The sequence below is a fragment of the Ptychodera flava genome, chromosome 21 (assembly GCF_041260155.1).
Source record: "Ptychodera flava strain L36383 chromosome 21, AS_Pfla_20210202, whole genome shotgun sequence".
Taxonomy (NCBI): domain Eukaryota; kingdom Metazoa; phylum Hemichordata; class Enteropneusta; family Ptychoderidae; genus Ptychodera; species Ptychodera flava.
Genome location: NC_091948.1, coordinates 6,449,723 through 6,474,232, shown reverse-complemented (window position 1 = coordinate 6,474,232; position 24,510 = coordinate 6,449,723). Strand labels below are relative to the sequence as shown.

General features: G+C 36.5%; 1 protein-coding gene across 3 annotated transcripts in view; it reads left to right on the top strand.

Moving 5' to 3' along the window:
• Window positions 1-19,851, top strand: part of LOC139121255 (uncharacterized) — a 37,322-nt gene extending 17,471 nt beyond the window's left edge. For all 3 annotated transcript variants that reach the window (XM_070685986.1, XM_070685987.1, XM_070685985.1), the window contains 9 exons: window positions 777-1,278; window positions 2,616-2,884; window positions 3,495-3,665; window positions 5,278-5,400; window positions 5,646-5,862; window positions 7,666-7,775; window positions 8,407-8,562; window positions 10,582-10,879; window positions 16,323-19,851. In XM_070685986.1, the coding sequence (XP_070542087.1) occupies window positions 777-1,278; window positions 2,616-2,884; window positions 3,495-3,665; window positions 5,278-5,400; window positions 5,646-5,862; window positions 7,666-7,775; window positions 8,407-8,562; window positions 10,582-10,879; window positions 16,323-16,809 (2,333 nt within the window). In that variant the 3' untranslated portion in view covers window positions 16,810-19,851. The remainder of the gene's footprint in view (window positions 1-776; window positions 1,279-2,615; window positions 2,885-3,494; window positions 3,666-5,277; window positions 5,401-5,645; window positions 5,863-7,665; window positions 7,776-8,406; window positions 8,563-10,581; window positions 10,880-16,322) is intronic.
• Window positions 19,852-24,510: the final 4,659 nt, after the last annotated feature.

The following is a 24,510-nucleotide window of genomic DNA, read 5'->3' as shown; positions in this document are numbered from 1 at the left end:
GATAACTGTATAAAGCAGTTTTTAAATCATGTAAAAAATAAAAAAGAGGAACAATTATGGCCAATGATTAGACTTTGATGATTTTTTCATAACATGTTGTGCAAGTTTTATTCCAAGAACTCTATTTGTTGTTTGTGTCATAATAAAGGTTAAAAATAAACAAGTTTTTTTGTCCCTGTCTATAAAGAGAGGGGTCAATTTATTCATCAGCATTCATGAAATATAGATCTGAACGGAGTTAAGACCAATTTTTGTTTAATAAATATTTTTTTAATTGGAGGACAGACAACTTTCACAAAGGACGTAGAGTTTAATTGCAGCTATAAAATTGGCAGAAAATGTGCTCAGCAGTTTATCTGTCAAGGAATTAATGTGTATACAACAGCCCTGGCCCGGCCCTGGCCCAACATTTGGATAATAAAATACAAACGTTATTGAAAATAGGGTTTGTGCAATTTGTATGTTAAATTGATTTGTTGGGTGTGGCTAATAAAAATTGCTTGTGGCTAAAAAAATTTTGATCATTTTAGCCACACTAACAGACTAGCGCCAACACTGTGTACCAGCTAGTGCATTAATATTGGCTAGATACGATTAAAGTGAAGACCAACGTCAATGCTCGCTAAATGATATTCCTTCAATCAATGTTTCAGGTAGCAATACAATAGCCAGGTGAGATGGCTATTCGATAGTGCATATACCGATACTAGGCATGCGTCATTTCTAATCATTATGGGAGCTCAGTATCATATTGTCACTTTTTTCAATTTTTGTAGGTGAACAGAGTATATCATTTCAAGCTGACCAATTTCAACAGCTTGGAGACTCGTTACCTGAATGGAGTGAGGAAGAAGATGAAGAGGAGAATGATGATGAGGAATTTGATGATGATGATTATGACATGATTGAAGAGGAAGACAATCCGGAGGACCAAGACTTGACATGTTATGCTCTCCATTGTGATGGATTCCGTGACAACTATGCATGGTTACTTTGGCAACCACCGATAGAATCAGAAGATATTGAAGTCACGGTGTTTACCTTCCCAGAGAGGCAAGAACTGAAACAGAGTCACATTATGAATAAAATGTTTTCCTTCACAATTAGAGGTGAATCAGTACTTGAAAGCTTCGAACAACAAATGTACGACATTCGTGTCTTCACCTCCGAGACCCCGTTTGAGAATCTTTACAATTTGGATGATGAAATGGATGAAGAAGAGTTGGATAGCAAGAATGGATATGTTGCTATTTTAATCGGCAGATTACAGGGTCACCGGTAGGACAGTTTTTTCAGCACATAATCACATTGCATATTCGAGGGCAATATACCGGTAAGCTTTAGGGAGCCGTCATTATTTATGGGGGAGTCACTCGTAATATTGAAAGCTACGTGGGGGATTGCTCAAAATGTGGAGAGAAAGAAGGGAGTTACTCATTTTTTTGATGCGAAATAATTTGAAACACCTCTCGGAGTGCACCATTGCACACATCAATTTCTCAAAATTTTCAATGCAAAGGGAGGACACCCCCTCTCATGCTCTCTCCTAGGGGTGTTCTGACAGTTTTACTAGTAAACCAACAAATCGAAGACACCTTTCAGATTGCACCAGACTGCACCATTGCACACATCAATTTCCAAAATTTTCACAGGATCTAGGACAAAACTAAACTCTTGTGAATTCATCCTTTTGGCCTATTATTACAGAAACACATTTTTTAAATGACTTCAATAACCATTTTGACATTTAACCATACTGTATTCAGGCTTTATTTAAAAGCTTGCAGCTGGAGAAATTGCATGGCTCAGGAGGTTGCAAACAAATAATGAATGGATTAAGAAAATACTGACTCTGACTGATGGTCCTGTAATATCGTTTACAGAAATAAAAGATTTTGCAAATGACAGAAGGTCGCAAATTTTCCATTCCTGCATATTCTTTGGTCTTCAATCTCCGGCAAACTCAGAACTGTTTCTTACAAATTTATTTTCATTGTTTGGTTGTTGAGTACTGTGACTCAAACACTGATCATGCAAAAATGTCATAAAAATATCAGTGTTCAATGTCATTTTCAAACAGTTTTACTAAGTGCAAAATAAATTGAAATACCACAGGAGGAAGAACCCCCTCTTTCATGTTCTTCCCCTTTGGGATGTTTTAACAGTTTTACTTAGTAAAAAATCTAGCAGGGTAGGCCTACACCAGGATATGAAAGGTCTTTACTATTGCTGTACTTTTGTAAATTTAACAAATGATTATTATGTAATTTAATATTTAACTCTTCTAAGTTGGGGGATGTCAGTCAAACTGTCTGTGTTAGTGAGGGGGTTACTCAAATTGATCGTGGGGGGGGGGGGTTACTCAAGATTTCGGAGTTTCCGGTGAAATCCTCTGGCCCCCATCCCCAGGCCGTAAATAATGATGGCTTCCTTATACACTGTGTAATGCATGAATTCTGGGCGTGCAATGTTCACAAAAAATACTAATTATTACCACAAATCATAACATATTTGTCATTATACAGGATTTGTCTATTACAGGATGACCTAAATGCAGCAGGTGTGTATTTCATTTGATATCTTGTCACACATTCTTGTCCTTTTTCATTGTATAGCGACATTCGTGGAGAAATACAGTATAGATTTAACATGAGGATTGCAGGTACCAGCTTTGACGAAATCGATGCACAGGAATTCATCGTGACCACTGTGATGACAAGAAAACAGCGACGCGAGTGGGAGGAAAGTATACTACAGGAACGATACGCTGAAATTACCATGTGTGTTGATTACTGCCCTCTAGCTGAATGCAAGTATAACATTTACAAAAAAACTGAAAGTAGTGATGGATTTGAGTATCTTCCAGAGGTCTGCAACGTACCGGGTAAGTATAACCAACCTTGACTGTTGTGACTTAAGCTTTAATGGCCGAAACTTTTATAGAGTTTTAGTAATAACTAAAACACTATATGTCAAGTATCTATTACATAACTCATGAGAACACAGTACAGCTATGCCTGGTTTCAACAGGATGATAACGTTCACAATCTTCCATGAAAGGCCCTGAGGAGCTGTGACTTTTGATAATTTTTTCACAATTTTTCTTCTAAATGTCAACTTGCTTGTTCTCCTCTATTAAGATACAATCTATACATATGTAGATTGCATTGTTATTGTTGACATTAAGGGAATTCTGGTATGGATTAGAATTGAGAAGTAAACAATGTAACATAGCATTTTACATGTATAGCCGCTGTGTTGACAAGCTAAATAGGAGGTGATAAACATGCTTCAAGGAGAGAAAAAAAGTCTATAGTTGACAGAGAAAACAAAAAATAGTGAAAAGATCATTTAAGTTTTAGTTACTGTCCCTTAACCCTTTCACCACCATGGTTTGTCCCAAATCCATTGTTTTCTATGGTAAAGTTGGACGAGTATACAGGGAACTTGGGGTGAAAGGGTTAAATGACTCACTTAATCTGTTTAACACTCAGGCATTGGTATCTCAGAGCGGATAAATAGTCTCAATGAAGCAGCAAGCGCAAATGGCTGTACACGTGAGGATTTCCAGAACTTCAGATGTTTAGTTTTTGAAGATATTTCAGAGTGCAAAGAGATCTTTGATGAAGATGATGTTGCTCTTGAACCGATATTTCAAATATTTGGTAATTTCTTTTACACTGTCAGTCATGAAATTAAGTCTGTGAACAGTAAGCATGGAATGAATGTTTACATTTCTTCGAGTTATTGGCAAGCTATATACAGCAGTTTAAAATAAGTTGTAAATCTACAAAGGAATCTTTTTGTACACAATATTGGGTACTTAGGCCACTTTTAACGTAACTCTTTAGCTCCCATTTGCCATACATATATGGCATGTTGGAGGTTATATAATGTACAATGTCTGTATGTTATTATGTTTATTTCGGTACTTTGGCCTCCGGCCTATAGTACAATACATTATACAATAATTATAAGTTACCTGGACACATATGAGGACTACAATTATGACAAAAGCAATTGACAAAAGAAATTCCAAATGGACTACATCTCTAGGTCACGTTTACGTCGCTCTCTCCGTTTGAAAGCAAAAAATACAAATTTAGCCAAATACTCTGTAGTTCGAGACTCTAACTGCATTAACATCACAAATTTCTGGTAATTACAATCTCTATAAAAATACCTCGGTAAGTACTTTTCTCTCAGGTCATCATAAAGCGGACAAACCATACAAAGTGATATTCGTCTTCTACTGCACCATATTTACAGAACACACACTTTCTATTCTCCCTTGAAATACCTCTTGAACGATCAGATTCGATCCTTAATTGGTGTGTTGACGATCTCAAACGACACAATGCTGATCTTAAGTGATTGTCCTCAATATTTGTAAGGTAAAATTCACAGTTGAAAGTAATTTTAAAGGCATGGTAATTATCAAGTTTTGAATATTTTAACAAATCTGAGTTCCATGACTGTATAAAGGTATCACGAACCCTCTGCTTAAAAATATTCAAAAATACAGTTTCGTCATCAACACCTTGATTTAGCCATGCAAAGCCAAACCATACGAGAACAACAGTTGTTTTAAATTAAGAGCCCAGCATTTATGATTATTTCAGCTTCTTTATATTGATATTTGTAACATTCATATACAAAACGGTGATTACTCATTTTTAAAATTTAAACCAATACTTAATAATTCTCTCAATGTCTGTATGTAATATGTCCGTCTGTATGTATGAATGGCTGTCTGTCCGTCCATATCAAAAACTTGCAAACCGCTGCATGTGTTGAGCTGATGTATGTATGTATATATGGCTGTCTGTCCTTCCGTCTATATCAAAACTTGTGCATGTTTTGAGCTAATTTTTGGGGTAGTGATGCCATGTATGATGTCAAGCACAGTGTCATTGACACTATTTTTAGTGTCTCATCGGTGAAGTTGTATAATCCTAGTTTTGAATGATGAATGGAGAGAGAGAAATACTTCATATATTTTGAGTTGTCATTGCTGAACATTACAAATACCGTAATATAATGCCTCTATTGAGCAGCAGTGTCGATGTTGTATGTAATGTTTAGTGTTACTGTTACTGTATATTGTTGTGTGTTATTTGTCATGGAACTTTAAATGATTAATCAGGTTTACACCCTGCTCAATTGGCTATTGGATGTGAAAATTATATAAATGCAGAACATGTTACACTAAAAGTTGCCAAGTTGTTGGTAATTATTCAATTTTGTCTTATTTATCTCTGTTGATATACTTTACAGATTTTGATGACATTGATGAAGAAGAGAAAGATTACATGCGGTTTGGTTTCTGTCAGAGCAACATCATCAATCACTTATTTTTTGGTGAATATAAAGCACCCAGGGAGACCTATCCATCATCTAGTAAGAACATAACTGACTTTGAGATTTAGCTTTCAAATTGTGATTCTAAAATGTGATCATCACAGCAATATTAAATCTGAACACTGGTGAATACACGTAAAAGAAGCATCAAAATTTGACTGCGGTAAAGACATGTTTTTCAATTCAGCCGGACATTCAAAAGTTAGTATATCTTCAGATGATGATAATGAAAACATTAAAACTTCATGTGCTTCACAAATTTCTTCTTTGTCCTTATATTACAGATGCCGATATGTCTGACAATGACATTGAATATCGTCGACGGAGAGCGGTCTACAAAGATTCAACCAATCCCAGTGATTGTACCAGATTCTTTACAGGTGGGGCGTGGCCACCAAGCACGATAAACAGCGGTAACCGGGTAAAAATCTGCCAGACATGTAAACTAGGCAGCTCAAAGAATGGATACTGCTTTGCTACTTTGTACAACACTGACCTCAGGTAAATCTGACATTGATTGATAACTAGTTGTGTGACCTTCTATGCCAGATTCAACACATGACATCTTTGGCGGCACCAGTCAGACTACTTTTAGTAAAAATGTCTGCGCTAAACTGGCATTTGTTAAAAAAACAGATTTCTGAAAGTTTATGTTCAGAAAACTACCACAGCTGCATTCTGTTTTAGCCACCATTTGTATATGACAAGGTAGCTTATAGGATAATTATACATATATATGAGTATTTGCCCACTTCCTGTGTTCGCCTGTATAACTTCCTGTCTGTCTGTCTACTACAATTGCTTGCAAAGTTCTGCATGTGTACTTTGATATTTTATGTGAAGGAGTATGGGGGGATTTGGGACAACCCCATATTCTCATTTTAATGATTATGTCAAAAATATGCAAATTAGGTAAAAAACAAAATTTATTAAAAAAACTTCTCCATAACCACTGGTCTGACAGCTTAAATATTTGGTATACAGGTCCCAGGGATGACCTGACCCAGGATTGTTCAAACCATGATTAAGTATCATTTAAGGCAATTGGGGAGGGGGAGCAATATTTGCCATTTTTGGTCAAAAAATTGGTTTCTCAAAAAACTACTCTTCTGATTGCTTTGATTGACATGTTCTTAAGGATGATCTTAATGTGATATTTCCAAATTATGGTGAAATCTTCAATTGTGCATTTTTGCAGGTATATTTGCCATTTTTGGTCAGGCCAGTGAAATGAGCTATCAAAGATTTCCATCTTCTTCATCAACATGTGTAACAAATAGTTATTCTCTATGACACAGCGGAGCGATACTGGCTGTAAGGTCGCATGTCAAAACACTTTGGCTTGTATTTTTGTATTTTTGGTAAAAAGCTACTCTGAATCACAAGACTGATATTTCTGAAATCTCACAGTGACATGTTGTTTAGTATATGCCATTTTTGGTCAAAAAATTTAAATTCTTACATAATTTCTTATCAATGGTAGCAAGACAGTATCCTTGACACAATTTTTCATTTGTTCGCACACCAGAGAGTTATTTTCACATGATGAAACTCACGATTTATAAGATGCATGTATGATTACTTTTCTATCTTTTCAACCATAATTTAATTTTGTAACTGAATTTTCATACTATTGCCATATTTGACTTTTATATGGACGCTCAAGTCCAAAATAAAGATATAATAAAAATAATAATATAAGCTTTGTTAAAGAACTCTAAGTTTTGAAGAATTGATGTTTGCATTGACAGTTTACTGATACAGATTGAACTACCTTGTATACCTACAGGTATAGCATTAGTTGATGGCCATATCTCATTCAAACTCTCTATCATTGATTTGTTGGTTTACAGTTTTGGTGCTCAGATGCGTGCAAACAGCCAGCTACCAGTTAACGGTTTTCAAAGCTGTAAACTGCAGGGTTAAGAGTTCACAACTACTGTTGACTTAGTAATTAAGTGCTGTCTATGCAGAGGTACATTCTGGAACAATTAAGAATAACTGCAGTGATGTCTGCAGCTGAGACATGTAATAGCAAGAGAGCTACTCAATATTTCACTGAGAATAGTGGATGAGGTGTGTTACTAGACACTCAGTGTCTGGCCACTTTAAAGTAGTGGCATATATTTGTTGCCCAGAACACTGTCTCTGGCCTGAGCCTCAGGAAATAGACTTTATGATTAGCATGACTCTTAGGCCTTTGGGCAACAATGTCTGGTCTATATGCGTTCAATATATTACATGAAAATGAAAGTAACTTTATTTGTTTGAAAATGAGAGTAACTTTAGTTGTTTATTTAACAGGATGGCTGAATATTCGGCATACATTGCAATAACCCCTACGGATGGAACTAAGCGTAACCCCAGAAAAGCAGTTGGTGATGACAAAAAGCTATGGGGTCGATATGAAATAGGTAATGCAACAGTCATATTCTGTGACTCCATTCTCAGAAATGAAATCAACTTGTTTTAGAACTTACCCAAATTGAAGGTCCTGACTCGATAGTTAATAGTATTAGGAAACAAACTTTTTCATTTGATTGATGTGTCATAATGAAAGTATTGAGCATAAAAACAGTTACTAATTACAGGGGTGTCTGGTTATCCAAGGGATTGAAACTGCACAGGGATGAATTGAAGCAATGGCCAAGTGGAATTTTAAGACAATGATTAATATGTGAATTCAAATAAATTGTTACAGTGTTGTTCACAAGAGAGCGGGTAGTCCAGATGATATGTGTGAATGTTTCAACCTGTCCACATGGGCATTATATGGAAATTGCCATACAACATCTATTAGCTGATAGCTCCTCAAATGAGCCAATGATATTTGATTTGTTGGTCCTGTTTTTCATTTTTAAGGGCCAAATGAATGTGTGTGTATGCATGTGTGTGTATGTGCCTGTTATTTCATGTTTGCAAAAATGCAAATTTTTCTATATAACTCTAACTTTGATCCATTGATTTTCTTAAAACTGTCATATCTTACATTCTTACAACATTTCTTGCAACGTGACATTGACTGCTGCCATTGATATTTTACAGGTTTATGCGAGAGCAGCAAGAAACTTTTATATGAGACCAACAACGCTTGCAACAGTTTAGGTCCTGTGAATCTTCTCAGAGGCAAGGAGGATGTGAAAGCCTTGGGTGATACTATAAAAAAATGCAATGTGAAATTGAAGTCCGACGATTGTATAAGTACGTTTTTCCTAAGCAAATGCATATTGTCTAACTGAAGTTTAAAAAGTTAAAGCCACAATTTTCAATCCCAGGTTCTCGCATTAGTGGAGTTCTCCTCCCAGTCAAATACTTGGCCAGTACGATGTTTGATTTCTATAACATTAATTACACAAACTGATCTCAACCTTTTGTCACCCTTTGCTAATCCTGCAAACAGAGTTTATACAAACGTTTGATTGACGGTCGGTTCAAATCGCCAACGGTCATTGATTCTCAACCACCAACGCTCAAATTTCCTAAAAAATTGTCTTCCAGTCGAGTTAGAATTTGAATATAACCACAGAGTTTGATTGGCAGCAGCTTCGCGCTGACTGCTTTGACAGTCTGGAAAAAACTAAAAAGTGGCATTTCCTGGAGTGTGTGCCTGCATGTCGCCTGTACAGTGGTGTCCACTTACACAATGAACGCCACCATAGCTTTGCGTCCCTTTAAAGGGAGGCTCCGCCTTTAAACCAATTACACACATTAATACCACAGAGAGTAAATATGACAATTGTGTTCCTGATGAAATAGAAAGCAGTGCCTATAGTTTTTGGTTGAATGGAGTCTTGCAGATTCTAGTTTCAAGTCTGAGGAAATATGGCTTAAGAACATCCAAATGGTGCAAAAAGTTTTGGCCACAATTTCATCAAAAGTCGTCCATGGCATGCTTACTTCACAAAGTGTGTACTTCCATTAAATTGCCATCACCCCAAGTTTCAAACTCTCACCAAAACATTACAATGATACATAATTTTTTTAGGCTGAGCCCTTTCACAGTCAAATGAGCAATTGTGTAGCTTGGACAGAAAATCAGAGCATATATGTTACCGAAACTACACAAAAGTCATATTGTAAAGCAAAGCATTATTACCAGTGATAATTTAAGCAAATATCTGCTAGAGTTTACACATGAGCAAAAACAAACAGTTCAAACAAATACAATCATGGTACAGTGTGGTGCTTATGATCATTTACCTAGGGTGCTTTACGTTATGCAGGTAACGTGGAACTAGTAATATCTGATCGGAAAAGATGCAAACACAATGATCATGTGCCTCTCAGCATTGTGATTGCATGTATATGTAAATATATAGTAGAGCACTTTTCCTCCAATGGCAAAGAAAGTTGGGGGTGGAGGGTTGGAGGAATTGTATCAGAAACTCTAAAATTTTGAGTAAACCCAAAGCCCCCCTCGCCCCGGCTAACCACAATGGATTTGCCTCGTAGCGCCCCACCCCCTCTCCAGCACAGAAATTTTGACTGAACCCACTTTGAAAAGTTAAATATCAATACATATATTTGTATAATTTACAAAAATACAGCAATAGTAAAGACCATTCAAATCCTGGTGTACCCTGCTAGATAAACATTTTTTATGTCATGACGGTTGAAAAAGGTGAAACCAACAATGGCATTCAAAGTCACAACAAAAAATAGAATATATAAAAGCTCATGCTATAACCAGTACACAACCACACACAGTATTGTCTAGTAGGGATGGGTATCATGACAGGGTCCTCACTAGGATATCTGACATGGCAGACTTTGAAAGCACAGTTGGGAGAACATGTGTGAGGCTAGGGGGGAAGTGTCAGAGGAGGTTGTCCCCTCTCTTGCGTGGAAAATTTTGAGAAATTGATGTGTGCAATGGTACAATCTGACAGGTGTTTCAATTCATTTTGCACCTAAAATTGAGTACTGTCTTCTTTCTCTCCACATTTTGAGCAACCGCCCTTGTAGCTTATGATTTTTTGAGAGACCTCCCCCCAACACTCCTCCGACCCCCCCTAGGCGGCACACAATGACAGCTCCCTAAGGTAGTAGCAGAGACGACCTCCTTGAAACCTTTGATAGGAAAGCTGTCTAATGTACCTACACTAAAACTTATATACTCCTGTATGTACTTCATGGTGATATTAATTTTTTTTAGACTACAAGTAACTGAAAAGGAGTAATCTCGTTATTGATAACATTTTTATGTACTGTGTTCCCCAGAGAGACAAACAGCTGACAAAGAATACGATGAAGCTAATGTCCCTGTCAAGCGTAAATGGGACAGAGGGCATTTAAACCCTGCCTACATCAACAGCCATGATGTGGATGAGATGAGAGCCACATTTGTACTCAACAATGCAGCTCCACAACTGGGAGTGTTCAACAGGAAAGCATGGAGAGAGATGGAATGTTTAATAGCTCATTATGTCTGGTACATGAGGAAACCCAATGATGGCCCAGTGTACATCCTGACTGGTGTCAAACCATATTCAACGGCACAAAAAGTTGGGACGACAAAGTGAGTAATGAACTTTTATTGTAAACATCATAGCCATATCAGAGCAAAATAGAATTTGACCAATATATGTTTACATAATGCTTTGGATGAATAGGCCCATCAGTGATATGTACATGTGTATTTAATACAGCTCCTCTGTCAATGACAGAGGCTGTAGATTTACTCAACATCATTTTCAAGCATATCTTACTTTCTATTTGAATACCCTGGCCCTGCTGCTCACTGATATCCATAATTCCTCTTACCAAAAGATTCAAACTTGTTTATCAGTTTTCACTGCAATGCTGTGAGTGTTACTAGAAATACAACTTTGTAGCTTCACTTAAACAAAGCAGATATAGATTGAGGTAAATGCCTAAATATGAACTCCTAGGAATATTGCGGCGTAATTATGAACTTTAGTCTATGGAAAACTGAAGTTCTAATCATTGATGCTACCTGTTAGAGTTATCTCATTGAGAAATGTGGGAAATCAGCAGAATCGTCACCCGGTAAAATGCCAGTTTTAGGTCCACTGTCAGCAACATGAAGCTTATCTTATAGGTGGATGTTTGGCGGTGTGCGGCAACTTTTTACATTCAAAGCTTCTTCAAAACGGCTGATCTGATTCCTTTTGATATTTGGAATAAAGGTCCCCGTGGATGACCTTAATCAGATTTGTTCAAATTGTGATGAAATACGCAAATTTGTATTTTTAGGCCAATTTGGCTATTTTGGGGCAAAAATCTTCTCAATGGTCTATCTGACAGCTTTAAGATTTGGTATACTGGTCCCTTTGGATAATCTTTATTTAGATTTGTATAAATTATGATGAAATATGCAAATTTGTATTTTTGAGGCAATTTTTGCCACTGTTGGTCAAAAAATGTTTTCACCAAAACCACTCATCTGATCGCTTTGATATTTAGTATACAAGTTTTTAGAAATGATCTTGATGTCATATATGAAATTATGATTAAATCTGTGATTGTGTTTTTAGTCCCCACGGACACCGTCCGGGGGGACTTATAGGTTTGGTCATGTCCGTGCGTGCGTGCGTCCGTCTGTGCGTGCGTCCGTGTGTCCGTCCGTTCACGCAGATATCTCAGAGATGCAGGGAGCGATTTCATTCAAACTTGGTACAAGGATTACTTCATATGTCATACAGATGCACGTCGATTTGTTTTGTGATACGATCCAATATGGCCGCCAGGCGGCCATTTTATTACAATTTTTTCATGTACAGAGCCATAACTCAGACATGTTGCAACCGATTTTATTCAAAGTTGGTACAAGGACATTGACCAATGTCATAGATATGCACGTCGATTTGTTTTGTAATACGATCCAATATGGCTGCCAGGCGGCCATTTTATTACAATTTTTTCATGTACAGAGGCATAACTCAGACATGTTTCAATCGATTTTATTCAAAGTTGGTAAAAGGACATTGACCAATGTTATAGATGTGCACATCGATTTGTTTTGTGATACAATCCAATATGGCCGCCTGGCGGCCATTTTATTACAATTTTTTCATGTACCGGTTTATTCAAAGTTGGTACAAGGACATCAATTTGTTTTGTGAAACGATCCAATATGGCTGCCATGCGGTCATTTTGCTACGATTTTTTCATGTACAAAGCCATAACTCAGACATGTTTCAACCGATTTTATTCAAAGCTGGTACAAGGACATTGACCAATGTCATAGATATGCACGTCATTTTGTTTTGTGAAACAATCCAATATGGCTGCCATGCGGCTATTTGCTACGATTTTTTCATGTACAAAGCCATAACTCAGACATATTTCAACCAATTTTATTCAAAGTTGGTACAAGGACATTGACCAATGCCATAGATATGCATATCGATTTATTTTCTGATACGATCCAATATGGCTGCCAGGCGGCTATTTTATTACAATTTTTTCATATACAGAGCCATAACTCAGGCATATCTCAATCGATTTTATTCAAAGTTGGTACATGGAGATTGACTAATGTCATACATAGGCATGTCAATTTGTTATGTGATACGATCCAATATGGCTGCCGTGCGGCCATTTTGTTACGATTTTTAGCTCACATTTGGTTATACCAATGTGAGTTTATCGTATAGGCTGAAGTCGATGGCATCTGTATGTATGTGTGTATGTATGTATGTATGTGTGTATGTATGTACAGTATGTCCGTCAACATCAAAAACATGCAAACCACTGCACGTTTCAGCTTGATATTTGGTGTGTGGATGAATCCTGGGCTATAGATGGGATTTTGTTCAAATGAAGTCTGCATTGCCAAAATTATGCAAATGAGCTTACAAAATGTGAAAATGGTTAAGAATAAATAACTCAAGAACTGCTTTTTTGATTGCTTTGAAAATTTGTGTGCAAGTACCTTAGGTGAACCTTATACAGTTTTATGAATATTGTGAAGATATCCTTAATTTTGTATTTTTGCTGAATTTTTTTGTGACTTTTCTCATTTTCAGTAAAAATTCTTCTTCTCTGAAACCGCCAACCCAATCGCTCTGAAATTTGGGTTGTCTCTTTTCAAGGGTGTTACTCTTCTAATTTGTTGAAATTATGACAAAATTGGGAAAATTACTATTTTTAAGCAATTTTGTCATTTTTGGTCAAAAAATCTTAAACATTATTTCCTTTTTAAAACCCCCCGGACAGACAGCTTTCATATTTGGTACGCAGACGTACAGAGATAACAATAGTTAGATATGTGGAAATTGTCCTGAAATATAAAAATTTGTGTTTTTAAGACAATATTGTCATTTTTGGTCAAGAAAACTTTATCTCAAAATTACTTGTTTGATAGCTTTGTCATTTGGTATTAAGTCCCTTGTTTGATAGCTTTGTAATTTGGTATAAAGTCCGGAAAGATGTTATTAGATAAATTTTCTGCTCAAAGTGTTGGGAAACCCCAAAATTTGTTTATTTTAGGTAATTTTTTCAGTTTGTGACCTTAAATGACATACACCAACCCAGGATATGTTGTGAGACAATATTGAAGGCTGTGAACATAATGTTGTCATATTTAGTATCAATTTGTAGGAAAATTTGATCCAGAAAACAAAGCTGAGGTGATTTTTAGCTCATATTTGGTTTTATATGTAAATACCAAAAAGAGCTTATATGATTTTCATTTTGGACCAATTTTTGCAACTTTTCTTTGTAAGACATACAAGAACTGATGAGAAATTTGGATACAGGATAATTCCAGATGTTGTAATTACCGCCAACAGTGGAAGGCATTTCACTATCTTTAACTACCTTAAGTGCTGTTTACATTAGAATGATAACACTCATGGCATTAATTGAAAAATCTCCAAGGTTGTAAATGTACTTCCTGTCATTTGGTCTTATGTAATACCAAGGGGTGGAACATTTGATATTCAGGAGGGGGTAGGGTCTAGAAGATTGATGATGTAGCATTACTTTTTTACCAGATCCCTTGTGCATTTTTTGCCCACTCCCACCTTTTCTTTTTATCAAGCCTTCTCTGTGTTTTGTTGTTGACATTTGCTCCCATTGCTATAGAAGTTGATATGCATGATCCTAAAGATGACCTCCAGTACCTAAGTTGGAGACTTATTTGCTTTTGTCGTTCTTGTTTTTTCCTGGTTTAAATATTTCTCGAATGGACCAATTCATACTGAATGTGAGCACATAGTGTCCTTGACGGTATTTTTTTCATGTACAGAACCATAATACTCAGGCATATCTCAACCGATTTTATTCAAAGTTGGTACAAGGACATTAACCTATGTCACACATATGTAGGTCAATTTGTTTCATGATATGATCCAAATGGCTGCATGACAGCCATTTTATTAAAATTTTTTCATGTCCTCAGCCAAAACTTGGGCACGTCTCAACTGATTTTTTTTCACCAATTTTATTCAAACTTAGTACAAGGACATTTACCTATGTCATGCATATGCACATTGATTTGTTTTGTGATACAATTCTTGTGGCCATTTTTTTTGCGATTTTCATGTCCGGAACCATAACTCAGACATGTATCAAGCGAATTTATTCAAAGTTGGTACAAGGACATTGATATATTTATACATATGTATGTGGATTGGTTTCACAAGATGGTCCAATATGGCCACATGGTAGCAATTTTGTTATGGTTGTTTCATGTCGAGAGCCATAACTCTGGCAAGTCTCAACTGATCTTATCCAAAGTTGGTACATGAACATTGACTTATGTCATACATATACGTGTTGATATTTTAAACAGTAAGATCAAATATCGCTGCATGGCGGTGATTTTGTTACAATTTTCTAATGTACAGAGCCATAACTCAGACATATTTCCACCAGTATCATTCAAAGGTACAAGGACATTGACCTATTTCATACATATGCTCGTCAATTTGTTTCACGTCATGTAGCAGTAACATGTCAATTATTGAAGTTTCGTAAGTAGGCTGATATGTCAAGAAATACTGCATCAAATTCATGAAACTTTGTACAGATGTTAAGCTCACATTGCTTTAACATTGAAAAAGACATTTATCAGTGTCATTTTAATTAATATTGTAATTGCATAAGTAATGAACTTTCCTAATTAGAGTGATATAGCCGCAAATTAATACGTCAAATTTGATGAAACTTGATACAGATGTTGATCTCATAGTGTTGTAAATACTGCATCAAACTTTATGAAATATGGTACCAGTGATAATCTGTTAAGTGTTAGGATTGTATGCAAAAATGTTTTGCAACATCGTGTTGATTAATTCCTAGTTGACTCATTTTATGAACTTTAGGATGGTTGCCTACATTGGTTTTATGTTTTCATCACCATGGAACCCATTCTTGGCCATTGAGCGCCATCTCTATCAAAGTATTTTTATCACAAACCTAATTAATGAAGAGGACTCTATCCTCTCTGAGGACTGGGGACTGTGTCATCAACGATGACTTTTTTGTCAGTAATTTTTGCCATTTTTGATCAAAACATTAGTTTCTCAAAAAGTACTCGTCCAATAGCTGTGATATTCGATAGCAATGTTCCTAGGGATGATCCTAATGTGATATATTCAAATTATGATGAAATCTTCAGTTCTGTATTTTAGGGGCAATATTTGCCATTTTTGGTTTGTGTTTTGGCTCAAAAAATCTCATGTCTGATAGCTTTGAAATTTCTATATAGGTAACTACGAATTATCTTAATGTGATATATTGAAATTATGATGAAATCTAAAATTTTGTATTTTAAGGCAATTTTTACCATCTCAAAAACTACTCATCTGATAGCTTTGATATTTGGTAGACATGTTCCCAGGGATGATCTTTGTGTGATATGTTCAAATTATAATGAAATCTTCAATTGTGTATTTTTGCAGCCGTTTTTGCAAATTCTGTACACAACACAATGGAGCTCTATTGGCCATTAGTTTGTGTTTTTATGAATGTCTGAAATGATTTTTTTTCAGGCTTGAAAATCCACAATATTTCTGGACTGCAATGTGTGATCCAACAAAAAAGAAATTTCTCGCATTTACTGGAGTTAACGACGCCACAGGACAAATCGACATTAAAACTATACCAGAGCTACAGAAATGGCTGTATGGATCAGGGTCCAGCAAGGAACTTTTTTCTGGCCAAACTAACAATTGTATCACCAAGGCAACTCAGGTTGACACTAAAAAAATTCCCAAGACTTCCAGCTGCAGAATAAAAGAGGTAAAACACCTAATTGATCCAACCGCAGCCAAGACTAAAGGCAAGACCACAACTGTGACAAAGAAAGGAGCCAAGCCACCAAAGGCAGCAGGCAAGAAGAAGGCAAGCCAGAAGAAGTTGGGCGCTAAGAAGACAATCGTAAAGAAGGCCATATCAAAGAAAGCACAGAAGGCATTTAAGAAAGGTGCAAAGCAGGCATTACAGAAAGGTGCAGTTGGGAAAAAAAAGAAAAAGTAAACAGAAATGGAAGTAGCCATCAAAACTGGAAAGAATGCTCCCTACACAAGAACACTTGTTTTAGTAAACCTCTACTATGGATTTGTAGCTACTATAGACTATAGTCTATAGAAGCTATTTGGGATGGGTATCCGTCCGGCGTCAGTCTGTATGTATGTATGTATGTATGTATGTATGTCCGTTTGTGAGGCGTCTGTCCACTCAAATATCTTGAGAACCGCAGTACTTACTGATTTGATATTTGTTGTGTACATGAAAAATATGATTTTGAGAAACTGTTTTTATTAATTTTTTGATATTGTTGAAAATAGGCAAATTAATGCCAAAAAAGGCGTTTTTGGTAAAAAATCTTCTTCTTCATAACCGCTGGTCAGACAGCTTTGTTATTTGGTATACAGGTCCCTAGGGATAACCCAACTTAGATTTGTTCACATTGTGATGAAATATGCAAATGTGTGTTTTTAAGAATTTTTTTTGTCATTTTTGGTCAAAATCTGACTTACATTGTATGGAATTCTTGTACAGTATAAACCCTATCAATTCACCCAGAAAAAATAATTAATATGATTTTAAATAATTGAATTAATTAGGAAATCATCAAAGCCAAAATAATTTTAGTGTGGAATTATCAGAAAGTTCAACTTTTTTTGACAGTTCAAAGTGAAATGCTTACCATCTTGGAGGATTAAAACATGTAAAGGCAACTTTCCTGAATCCCAACTTTGATATATTCTGAACCGTCATTTATGTTATCTAAAAGAAATTGCTCATAATAGTTTGTCATGATAGGGTGGTCAAATAAATAGAGATAGAGAAAGTTTTTATGGTTGACTTGGTAAGGATAAAATAAGATTACTTTTTGAGGAAAAAAATAGAGTGGTCAATTAAAAGAGTGGTCAAAGTGATAGGGTTTTTATGGTAAAGCTGGGCTGTAAGATTCCTCATGTGCTATTTATAGCACTTATGCAATCTGTGTAAACAGTGCAATGAAAGTGTAACATGATTCCTTATAATGCTTTGGATGACCTTGAACTTCTTAAGTTTCAAACATTTGTCTCTTCAGTGTGCTTTCTCTGAGTAGTACAGTCTCAACTTATTCAACAGAACTTCCTTACAATGTTAATTTGAAAGTTAAAATGTGCTTGGTTAATAGGATGAAAATACTGATATTAAAAGATAACCAGCTCAAGATTCTTTATAACTTGACAGATATGCTGTTTTTTTATGACGTTTATCTTGATTTAAGCAAGTCTTGTTTACATTAATTAGAAAGTAATTAACTCTCGTTTATTTGCTGTTATAGACTAATATAGTCTGATGAAATATGCAAATCTGTATTTTTACGGAATTATTTTCCATTTTTGGTCAGGCCATCCTGAAATGAGCTATCAAAGATATCCACCTTCTTCATCAATACGTGTGTCACAAAAGGTTATTCTCTACATAACACAGCAGAGCTCTGTCAACTGTTGAGTCGCTTGTTTTTTCAAAAACGCTGGTCAGACAGCTTTAATATTTGGTTTACATGTCCCTAGGATGCCTTAGTGAGATAATTTCATACAGTCAGGAAATACTTAATTTTGTATCCATGTCTATAGTAGCTTCAGGGACTTTGGCCCTATGTTTTGTCAAAGTGAATGCAATGGACTAACTCATCTGTTTACAGACATTTTTATACTATACTGTTATGCATTAGTTAACCAGGTTGCCTTTTAATAAGGTGCACTGCTATAATGATTCCTATCTCTAATAACAAAAATTATAATATGCGTTAAGCTTATTCCAAAAGATTTTTTCAGGAATATACCTGAAGTTATCAAAAGTTGTAGAATTTTGTTTTTACGGCCACTGATCCAAGCAAAAGCTGGAAATGTTGCCAGAAACAATCTCATACTCACAGTCAATCAGCCAAAAACACAGATTCCGGTTTTTAGTCCCCGCAGACGCAGTCCAGCGGGGACTCATAGATTGGGTCCCGTCCGTCAGCAGCCGTTTCTCTGTCATGGCTGAGCTGATTTTTTTCAAACTGTGTACAAGGATAAAGTAGTGTGGCATACACATGCACATCAATTTATTTTGCGATACGATCCAATATGGTTGCCTTGCGGCCATTTTGTTGAGATTTTGTCATGTTTATGAGCCATAACTATCCCTGAACCGATTTCGTTCAATGTTGATACACAGATAAAGTACTATGGTATATATATGCACGTCAATTTATTTTGCGATAAGATCTGATATGGCCGCCTGGTGGCCATTTAGTTACGTTTTTTTCATGTTTTTGAACCATAACTATCCCTGAACAGATTTCATTCAAATTTGGCACACAGACATTGTATTGTAGTGTGCATGTGCATCACAATTAAAGGTGCAAGCAGGGACTGTATCATCAGCGATGACTTGTTTAAAAGTCAATCATTTTACAGTGATATAAGTTTTGTTGGTTTCTTAATGATTTCTTATTGCTGTGTATCGCTGACCTCTTAACCAGGTGTTGAATAATCTGGTACATTATCCATGTATGTACAACGATACAAACTTTATACTACAATGACTGTGTAACTGTGTGGAATGACCATGTGTGATATCCTTACAGACATTCACCTTCTCTGGGAAAGCATGTTCAAATACTTTTCCAAGCAGGGAAATATACACAAGCTATATATTTAAGTCAATTATACATTTTCTCTGGCTGTCATTTTGGAGTGTTCGTACAAACTCTGCCGTACAGTATATTTAAAAGCTGGAAACTCATCCTCTAATTAATTAATGTCATGGTTGATCTTAAGTAGGTATGTCACAATTATTAATGAAATACAATGAACTCTGTCCTTTAATGAACAGACAATGTACATGTTGTTTGTGTCAAGTGGACTAATTATGCACTAAATATTTTAATACAGCATCAAAATTACTTTTATAAGCATTATACTTCAAGGACATTTTTACTTGCTCTTCAATGTTATGTTTCATATCATTACAGTTTAGCTTTTAAGATTCAAATTGAATTAAATAAACTAAACAAACAACGTTTTGCGTGAATGTATTGGCTTCTGTAGTCTCTGTACAGTCATAATATCTCATACGGCTGTATGGACAGGGGGCCATGCGAGGGTGCACTTTAAGTACAGAGATATGTACACCACTGGTGGTTAAAACTCTGTAACTCCATAGGGGGCTGTCCGTGAGATTTCAACGGCAGTATGCAGTTTCACATTTTCACTGAATACTCCTGTCTGACTGGAAAATTAGCCTATTACCTGTATCATGGATGAATTTGAGCATGCAATATATCTGCAAGTGATGAAGATGTTGGTCATCTTCTGTATATTGAAAAATATTGATAATATCTACTCTCTTGACAAAGTTGAGCCTCTGGCATTCTCAGACAAAGCCAAGAATATTGTAATACAACTTACAATCACACAACAGGTGCACTGGATTCTTTCTCTTTAAATGCATGCCTGTCTGTCTCTTTTTATCAAACATTGCATTCAGTCCCAATTCCTCCTGACTGTTTGAAGAGGTATGGCAATCTGTAAAGTTAGGTTTTGCCAAAAGTAATTCTGGGTCCACTCCCCAAGATGTGGCAACTGCATCCATGTAAAGTTGCAGGTCATCATCTGGCCTGGTTAGCTCTCATCAATCTGCATGGTGCCCTCTCCCTTTTTGTTCCATCTTATAACATTTACTGTTGTTCACAATCTCTCTCAGTTTCTTCATTGACTTTTTCTTCGGCTCAATCATGCTTTTCTATTTCCTGTTTCAGTCCTCAACCTGACAACCTCAGCCTGAGAATTGAATCTACTGTAAACACGTTTGCGTTGAACTAATACTGCACCTGCCATTGTATATCTATCATTTTAGGGTGGTCCTATTAATATTTTTATCCTTAATTTCGAGTCGTGAACCACTCTTAAAGTTTGCAAAGCTCTATAATGTAACATGGTCCACTGCTGGTGAACGCACATCTGTGCGTTCAGAGTATATCATATATCTGTTGGCAAATATAATGGTCACAAAATCACTATTTTCGTGGATCTTGAAGATCGATGTATAAAATGAATTAGTACGGGTATACAAGAAAAATAAGGTGCCACGTGTAGGGGGGGGCAAGATGTATGAGAGTGAGATTGGGTACTGAAGAAAGCAAGTAATGTCAGTGAGGACTCCAGACGCGCCTAGGAAACGCCAGTGCCTCACATGCTCCTTTTGAGTTTTTATGTGACTTCATTTTCCGCAAACTTTGTCAACCATGAAAGCCCGTAAGGGACTTCGTGTAGCGCAAAACGGTGATTTTGAAAATAAAAAAATCTGAAAGTTCCAACTACCGATCTAAGGAAAATCTATAAAAATGTTGAAATCATTGTATGTATTAAAGGAGGATACGTGACAGCAACCCATGTTTGTTGAAGACAAAAACGTGAAATCCACACGTTAGCAGCTCATAAGGTAGTAGACGGACCCGTCTACTACCTTATGAGCTGCTAACGAGGTATTTGGTCAGGGCGATAAACCCCCGCGTCAGTGATCGGCAGAACAAATTAATGAAGGGGATTAGGGAGGGCAATTAACAGATATAGACTGTTTTCTTTGAAATACTATACAGAGATAGCTAGCGTAAAGTAATAGGCACACACTAGACACAGGTAAGGCTTGTATAATGAAAAATAGTTTAATACAAGACATTTATTGATCATATTCATAACTTCTACAGTAATAATTCCTGCCACGCCCTGTGGTTAAATCTAGCTACAGGCAAACACACACGCAGTACCACAGTCATAGTGGATCTAGACATATTGTTTTTTGTACTGAGTTTCTGTTGCGCCTTTCTCTGACGTGGCTGTGTAGCTTGGTCTTCCGATTGTGGCCGTTAGCAATGGCGTGACAGGGGGACTTTTCTTTTCCATCTTTGGCTTTGGTAGTTACAATAGTTGAAGTGCACCGGATACAGCTTTCACTGGTACTTCATCCGCCATATCGATATACGTAGAGCGACTCGGCAATTGCGTGTATGCTGCTCAAAGTTTTCGACCCAAATGAGCAAAGCGTGACTCTAACGTCGATCTGCAAACACCTTTTCACTTCATTCAACCAACCAATCGATCAAACATAATTCATACAATTCAAATCAAACCAGGTGCTCAACCACGTCATAGCACTACAATAGCAACACATGTCAACTTTGTTTTATCCAATCATGGGTTATTTTTTTATACTTTCGTTCAACAAAGTGTCAAAGCGCATCAATGTTTTCCTGCCAAAGTTTCAACTTGCACTGCACTAAAATTACAAATCAAAACTTTCGGCGTACAAACAAGGCTCTAAAACTCGGCAAATTCGTGGTATAATACGGTAAGCGAACTCGTAGTCGGCGCTTTACGGAATTTAACGGTACAGTTTGCCAGTAAAACTCCTCGGCCCTGCGGGCCTCGGAGTTTTACTGGCAAACTGTACCGTTAAATTCCATAAACCGCCTCCTACTCGTCCGCTTACCTATAGTAATCCGGTGATAATCTGGTGACAGCGTCCACTGAATAGTAACTTACACTTGCTTGCTTTGGCGCATTAGGCAATCACACGCATGATAAAACAGCGTAAAATTATCACAGGACAAATCATAGACCCTATAGAGAAAAACGTTTTTTCTCTAGGGTCTATATGGACAAATACATAACACTGTGCATGCAGTGAAGGAGAACAACTTCAACAAGAAATCTTTAGAAAACAGGTTCTATAAGACCAATATTTTAAAGACACTTTAAGTTGGTAGTACAAATCTCTATTGGCATTATCATACTCCAATGTATTAAAATCAAATAAACAATAGCAACAAGATACCTGTGCTGAGACCAACACACTCCTTCCCCCGCCCCAAACCCTGGGGACGGGCATGTAAACTACCCCTATGAGCCGATGTAGGGGATGGGTCGGTCTATTGCGCCGTAATACGATAGCGCAAAAGACCGACCCATGTCTACATCGGATTTCAAATATCAGATTTGGTTTTGTCATATATCATTATAAAGCACAAAATACATGTCTATAATCAGGGCAGACTGAGTGATCAAATTGAACGGAAAGTACTAATATCTTTGATTATCCCAGTCACGATAGACTGAAAAGAAAAAACCTATATAATTGTCTATCGTTTGGGTTAGGTATTAATTATGAAAAGTTTATGTAAAAGTTATTGAACATTCTCCTCCAATAGAATACGAGTTGTGACTTGGGTTTTATCTTCATTTCCTATTAAATGTAACTTATGAACCTGTTTACTCTGTAAAATATCAGAAATATCTGAAAAGAGTTTTCCGACATGCAGAAATTCTTATTTAACCACAGATTAACATGTGAATGATAGGTGACACAATCCGTTTTATACTCCTACAGATGTGTACAATGAGGTAATGAGTTAGTGTCAGAAAATTTTGTCCCTTTGAAGAAAGCAGAGGCGAGTAGTCGGCCGTGTGAAGGCGTTTTTGGGTACCCCAAAGAAAAAACTCCGCCGGAGCGAACAAAAAGTTCCCGAAATGGCCGAATTTTCCCGTTTTTTTTCTCTCGAAATTCAAATAAATAAACTTGTTCTGCAGATTTAGCGATGTATTCAAGCATATAATTGACCTTTTTCCAACATAAAGCCACCCAGCAGGACAAGTTTTAGGTGAAAAGTAGTCGGGTAGGTAAGCTTTAATGCAGTCAAAAAAATAAGAGCTTTACATTTCTTTTTCGAAGACATTTAGCCACTAAACATCGGGCATCTTCCTAAAATTAATCGGGCCAAAAACAGCAAAGCCTTGCATGCCTGAAACTCTTTTACTCCAGTGTTCTTGTAAGGCAAGAGACCCTCAGTGACCCCAAGTCAATCCAAAGTGCAGAAATTTTTTGTTTTGTTTGTGAGAAAACATTTTAGCTCCAAATATGTTATTCAATGTTCATGGAAACTTGGTGGAGGTAAGTTCACTGTCATGCACAGTACTTTCATTATCCGTAATCTGCAAGGAAAATTGTACCTGAGTTTGAGTTTTCCGACATGCAGAAATTCTTGTTTAACTTGAGATTAACATGTGAAAGACATGTGATAAAAACCGTTTTATACTCCTTCGGATGTGTAAATGGAGGTGAGGAGTTAATGTCAGAAAATGTTGTCCCTCTCAAGGAAGTAGAGGCGAGTACTCGCCCGTTTGAGGGCGTTTTTGAGTACCTCCAAGATAAAATAGGTCCGCCGGAGCGGACAAAAAGTCGCAAAATGGCCGTATTTTCTCTTTTATACTCTCGAAATTCAAATAAATAAACTTGCTTTACAGATTTAGCTTATATTCAACCATATAATTGACCTTTTTTCGACATTCAGCCACCTAGCAGGTCAATTTTTGGATGATACGCCTCCACAGGTAGGCAAGCTTTATAATTAAATCCAGTCAAAAAACTAAGACTGTGACATTCTTTCTAGTAAACATTTAGCTAAGAAACAATCGTGCATCTTCCCTAATTAATCGGTACCAAAAGAGCAAAGCCTTGCACGCCTAAAACTCTTTTACTCCAGTGTTCTTATGGGGTCAATAACCCTGAGTGACCCCATGTCGATCCAAAGTGTAGAAAATTGTTTGTTTTGTTGCTTTGGGTTTTTTGTACCCTATCTGAACTTTTTCCAATATCGGTGGATCCTTTGTGGAGATGAGTTAGTTCACTGTCATG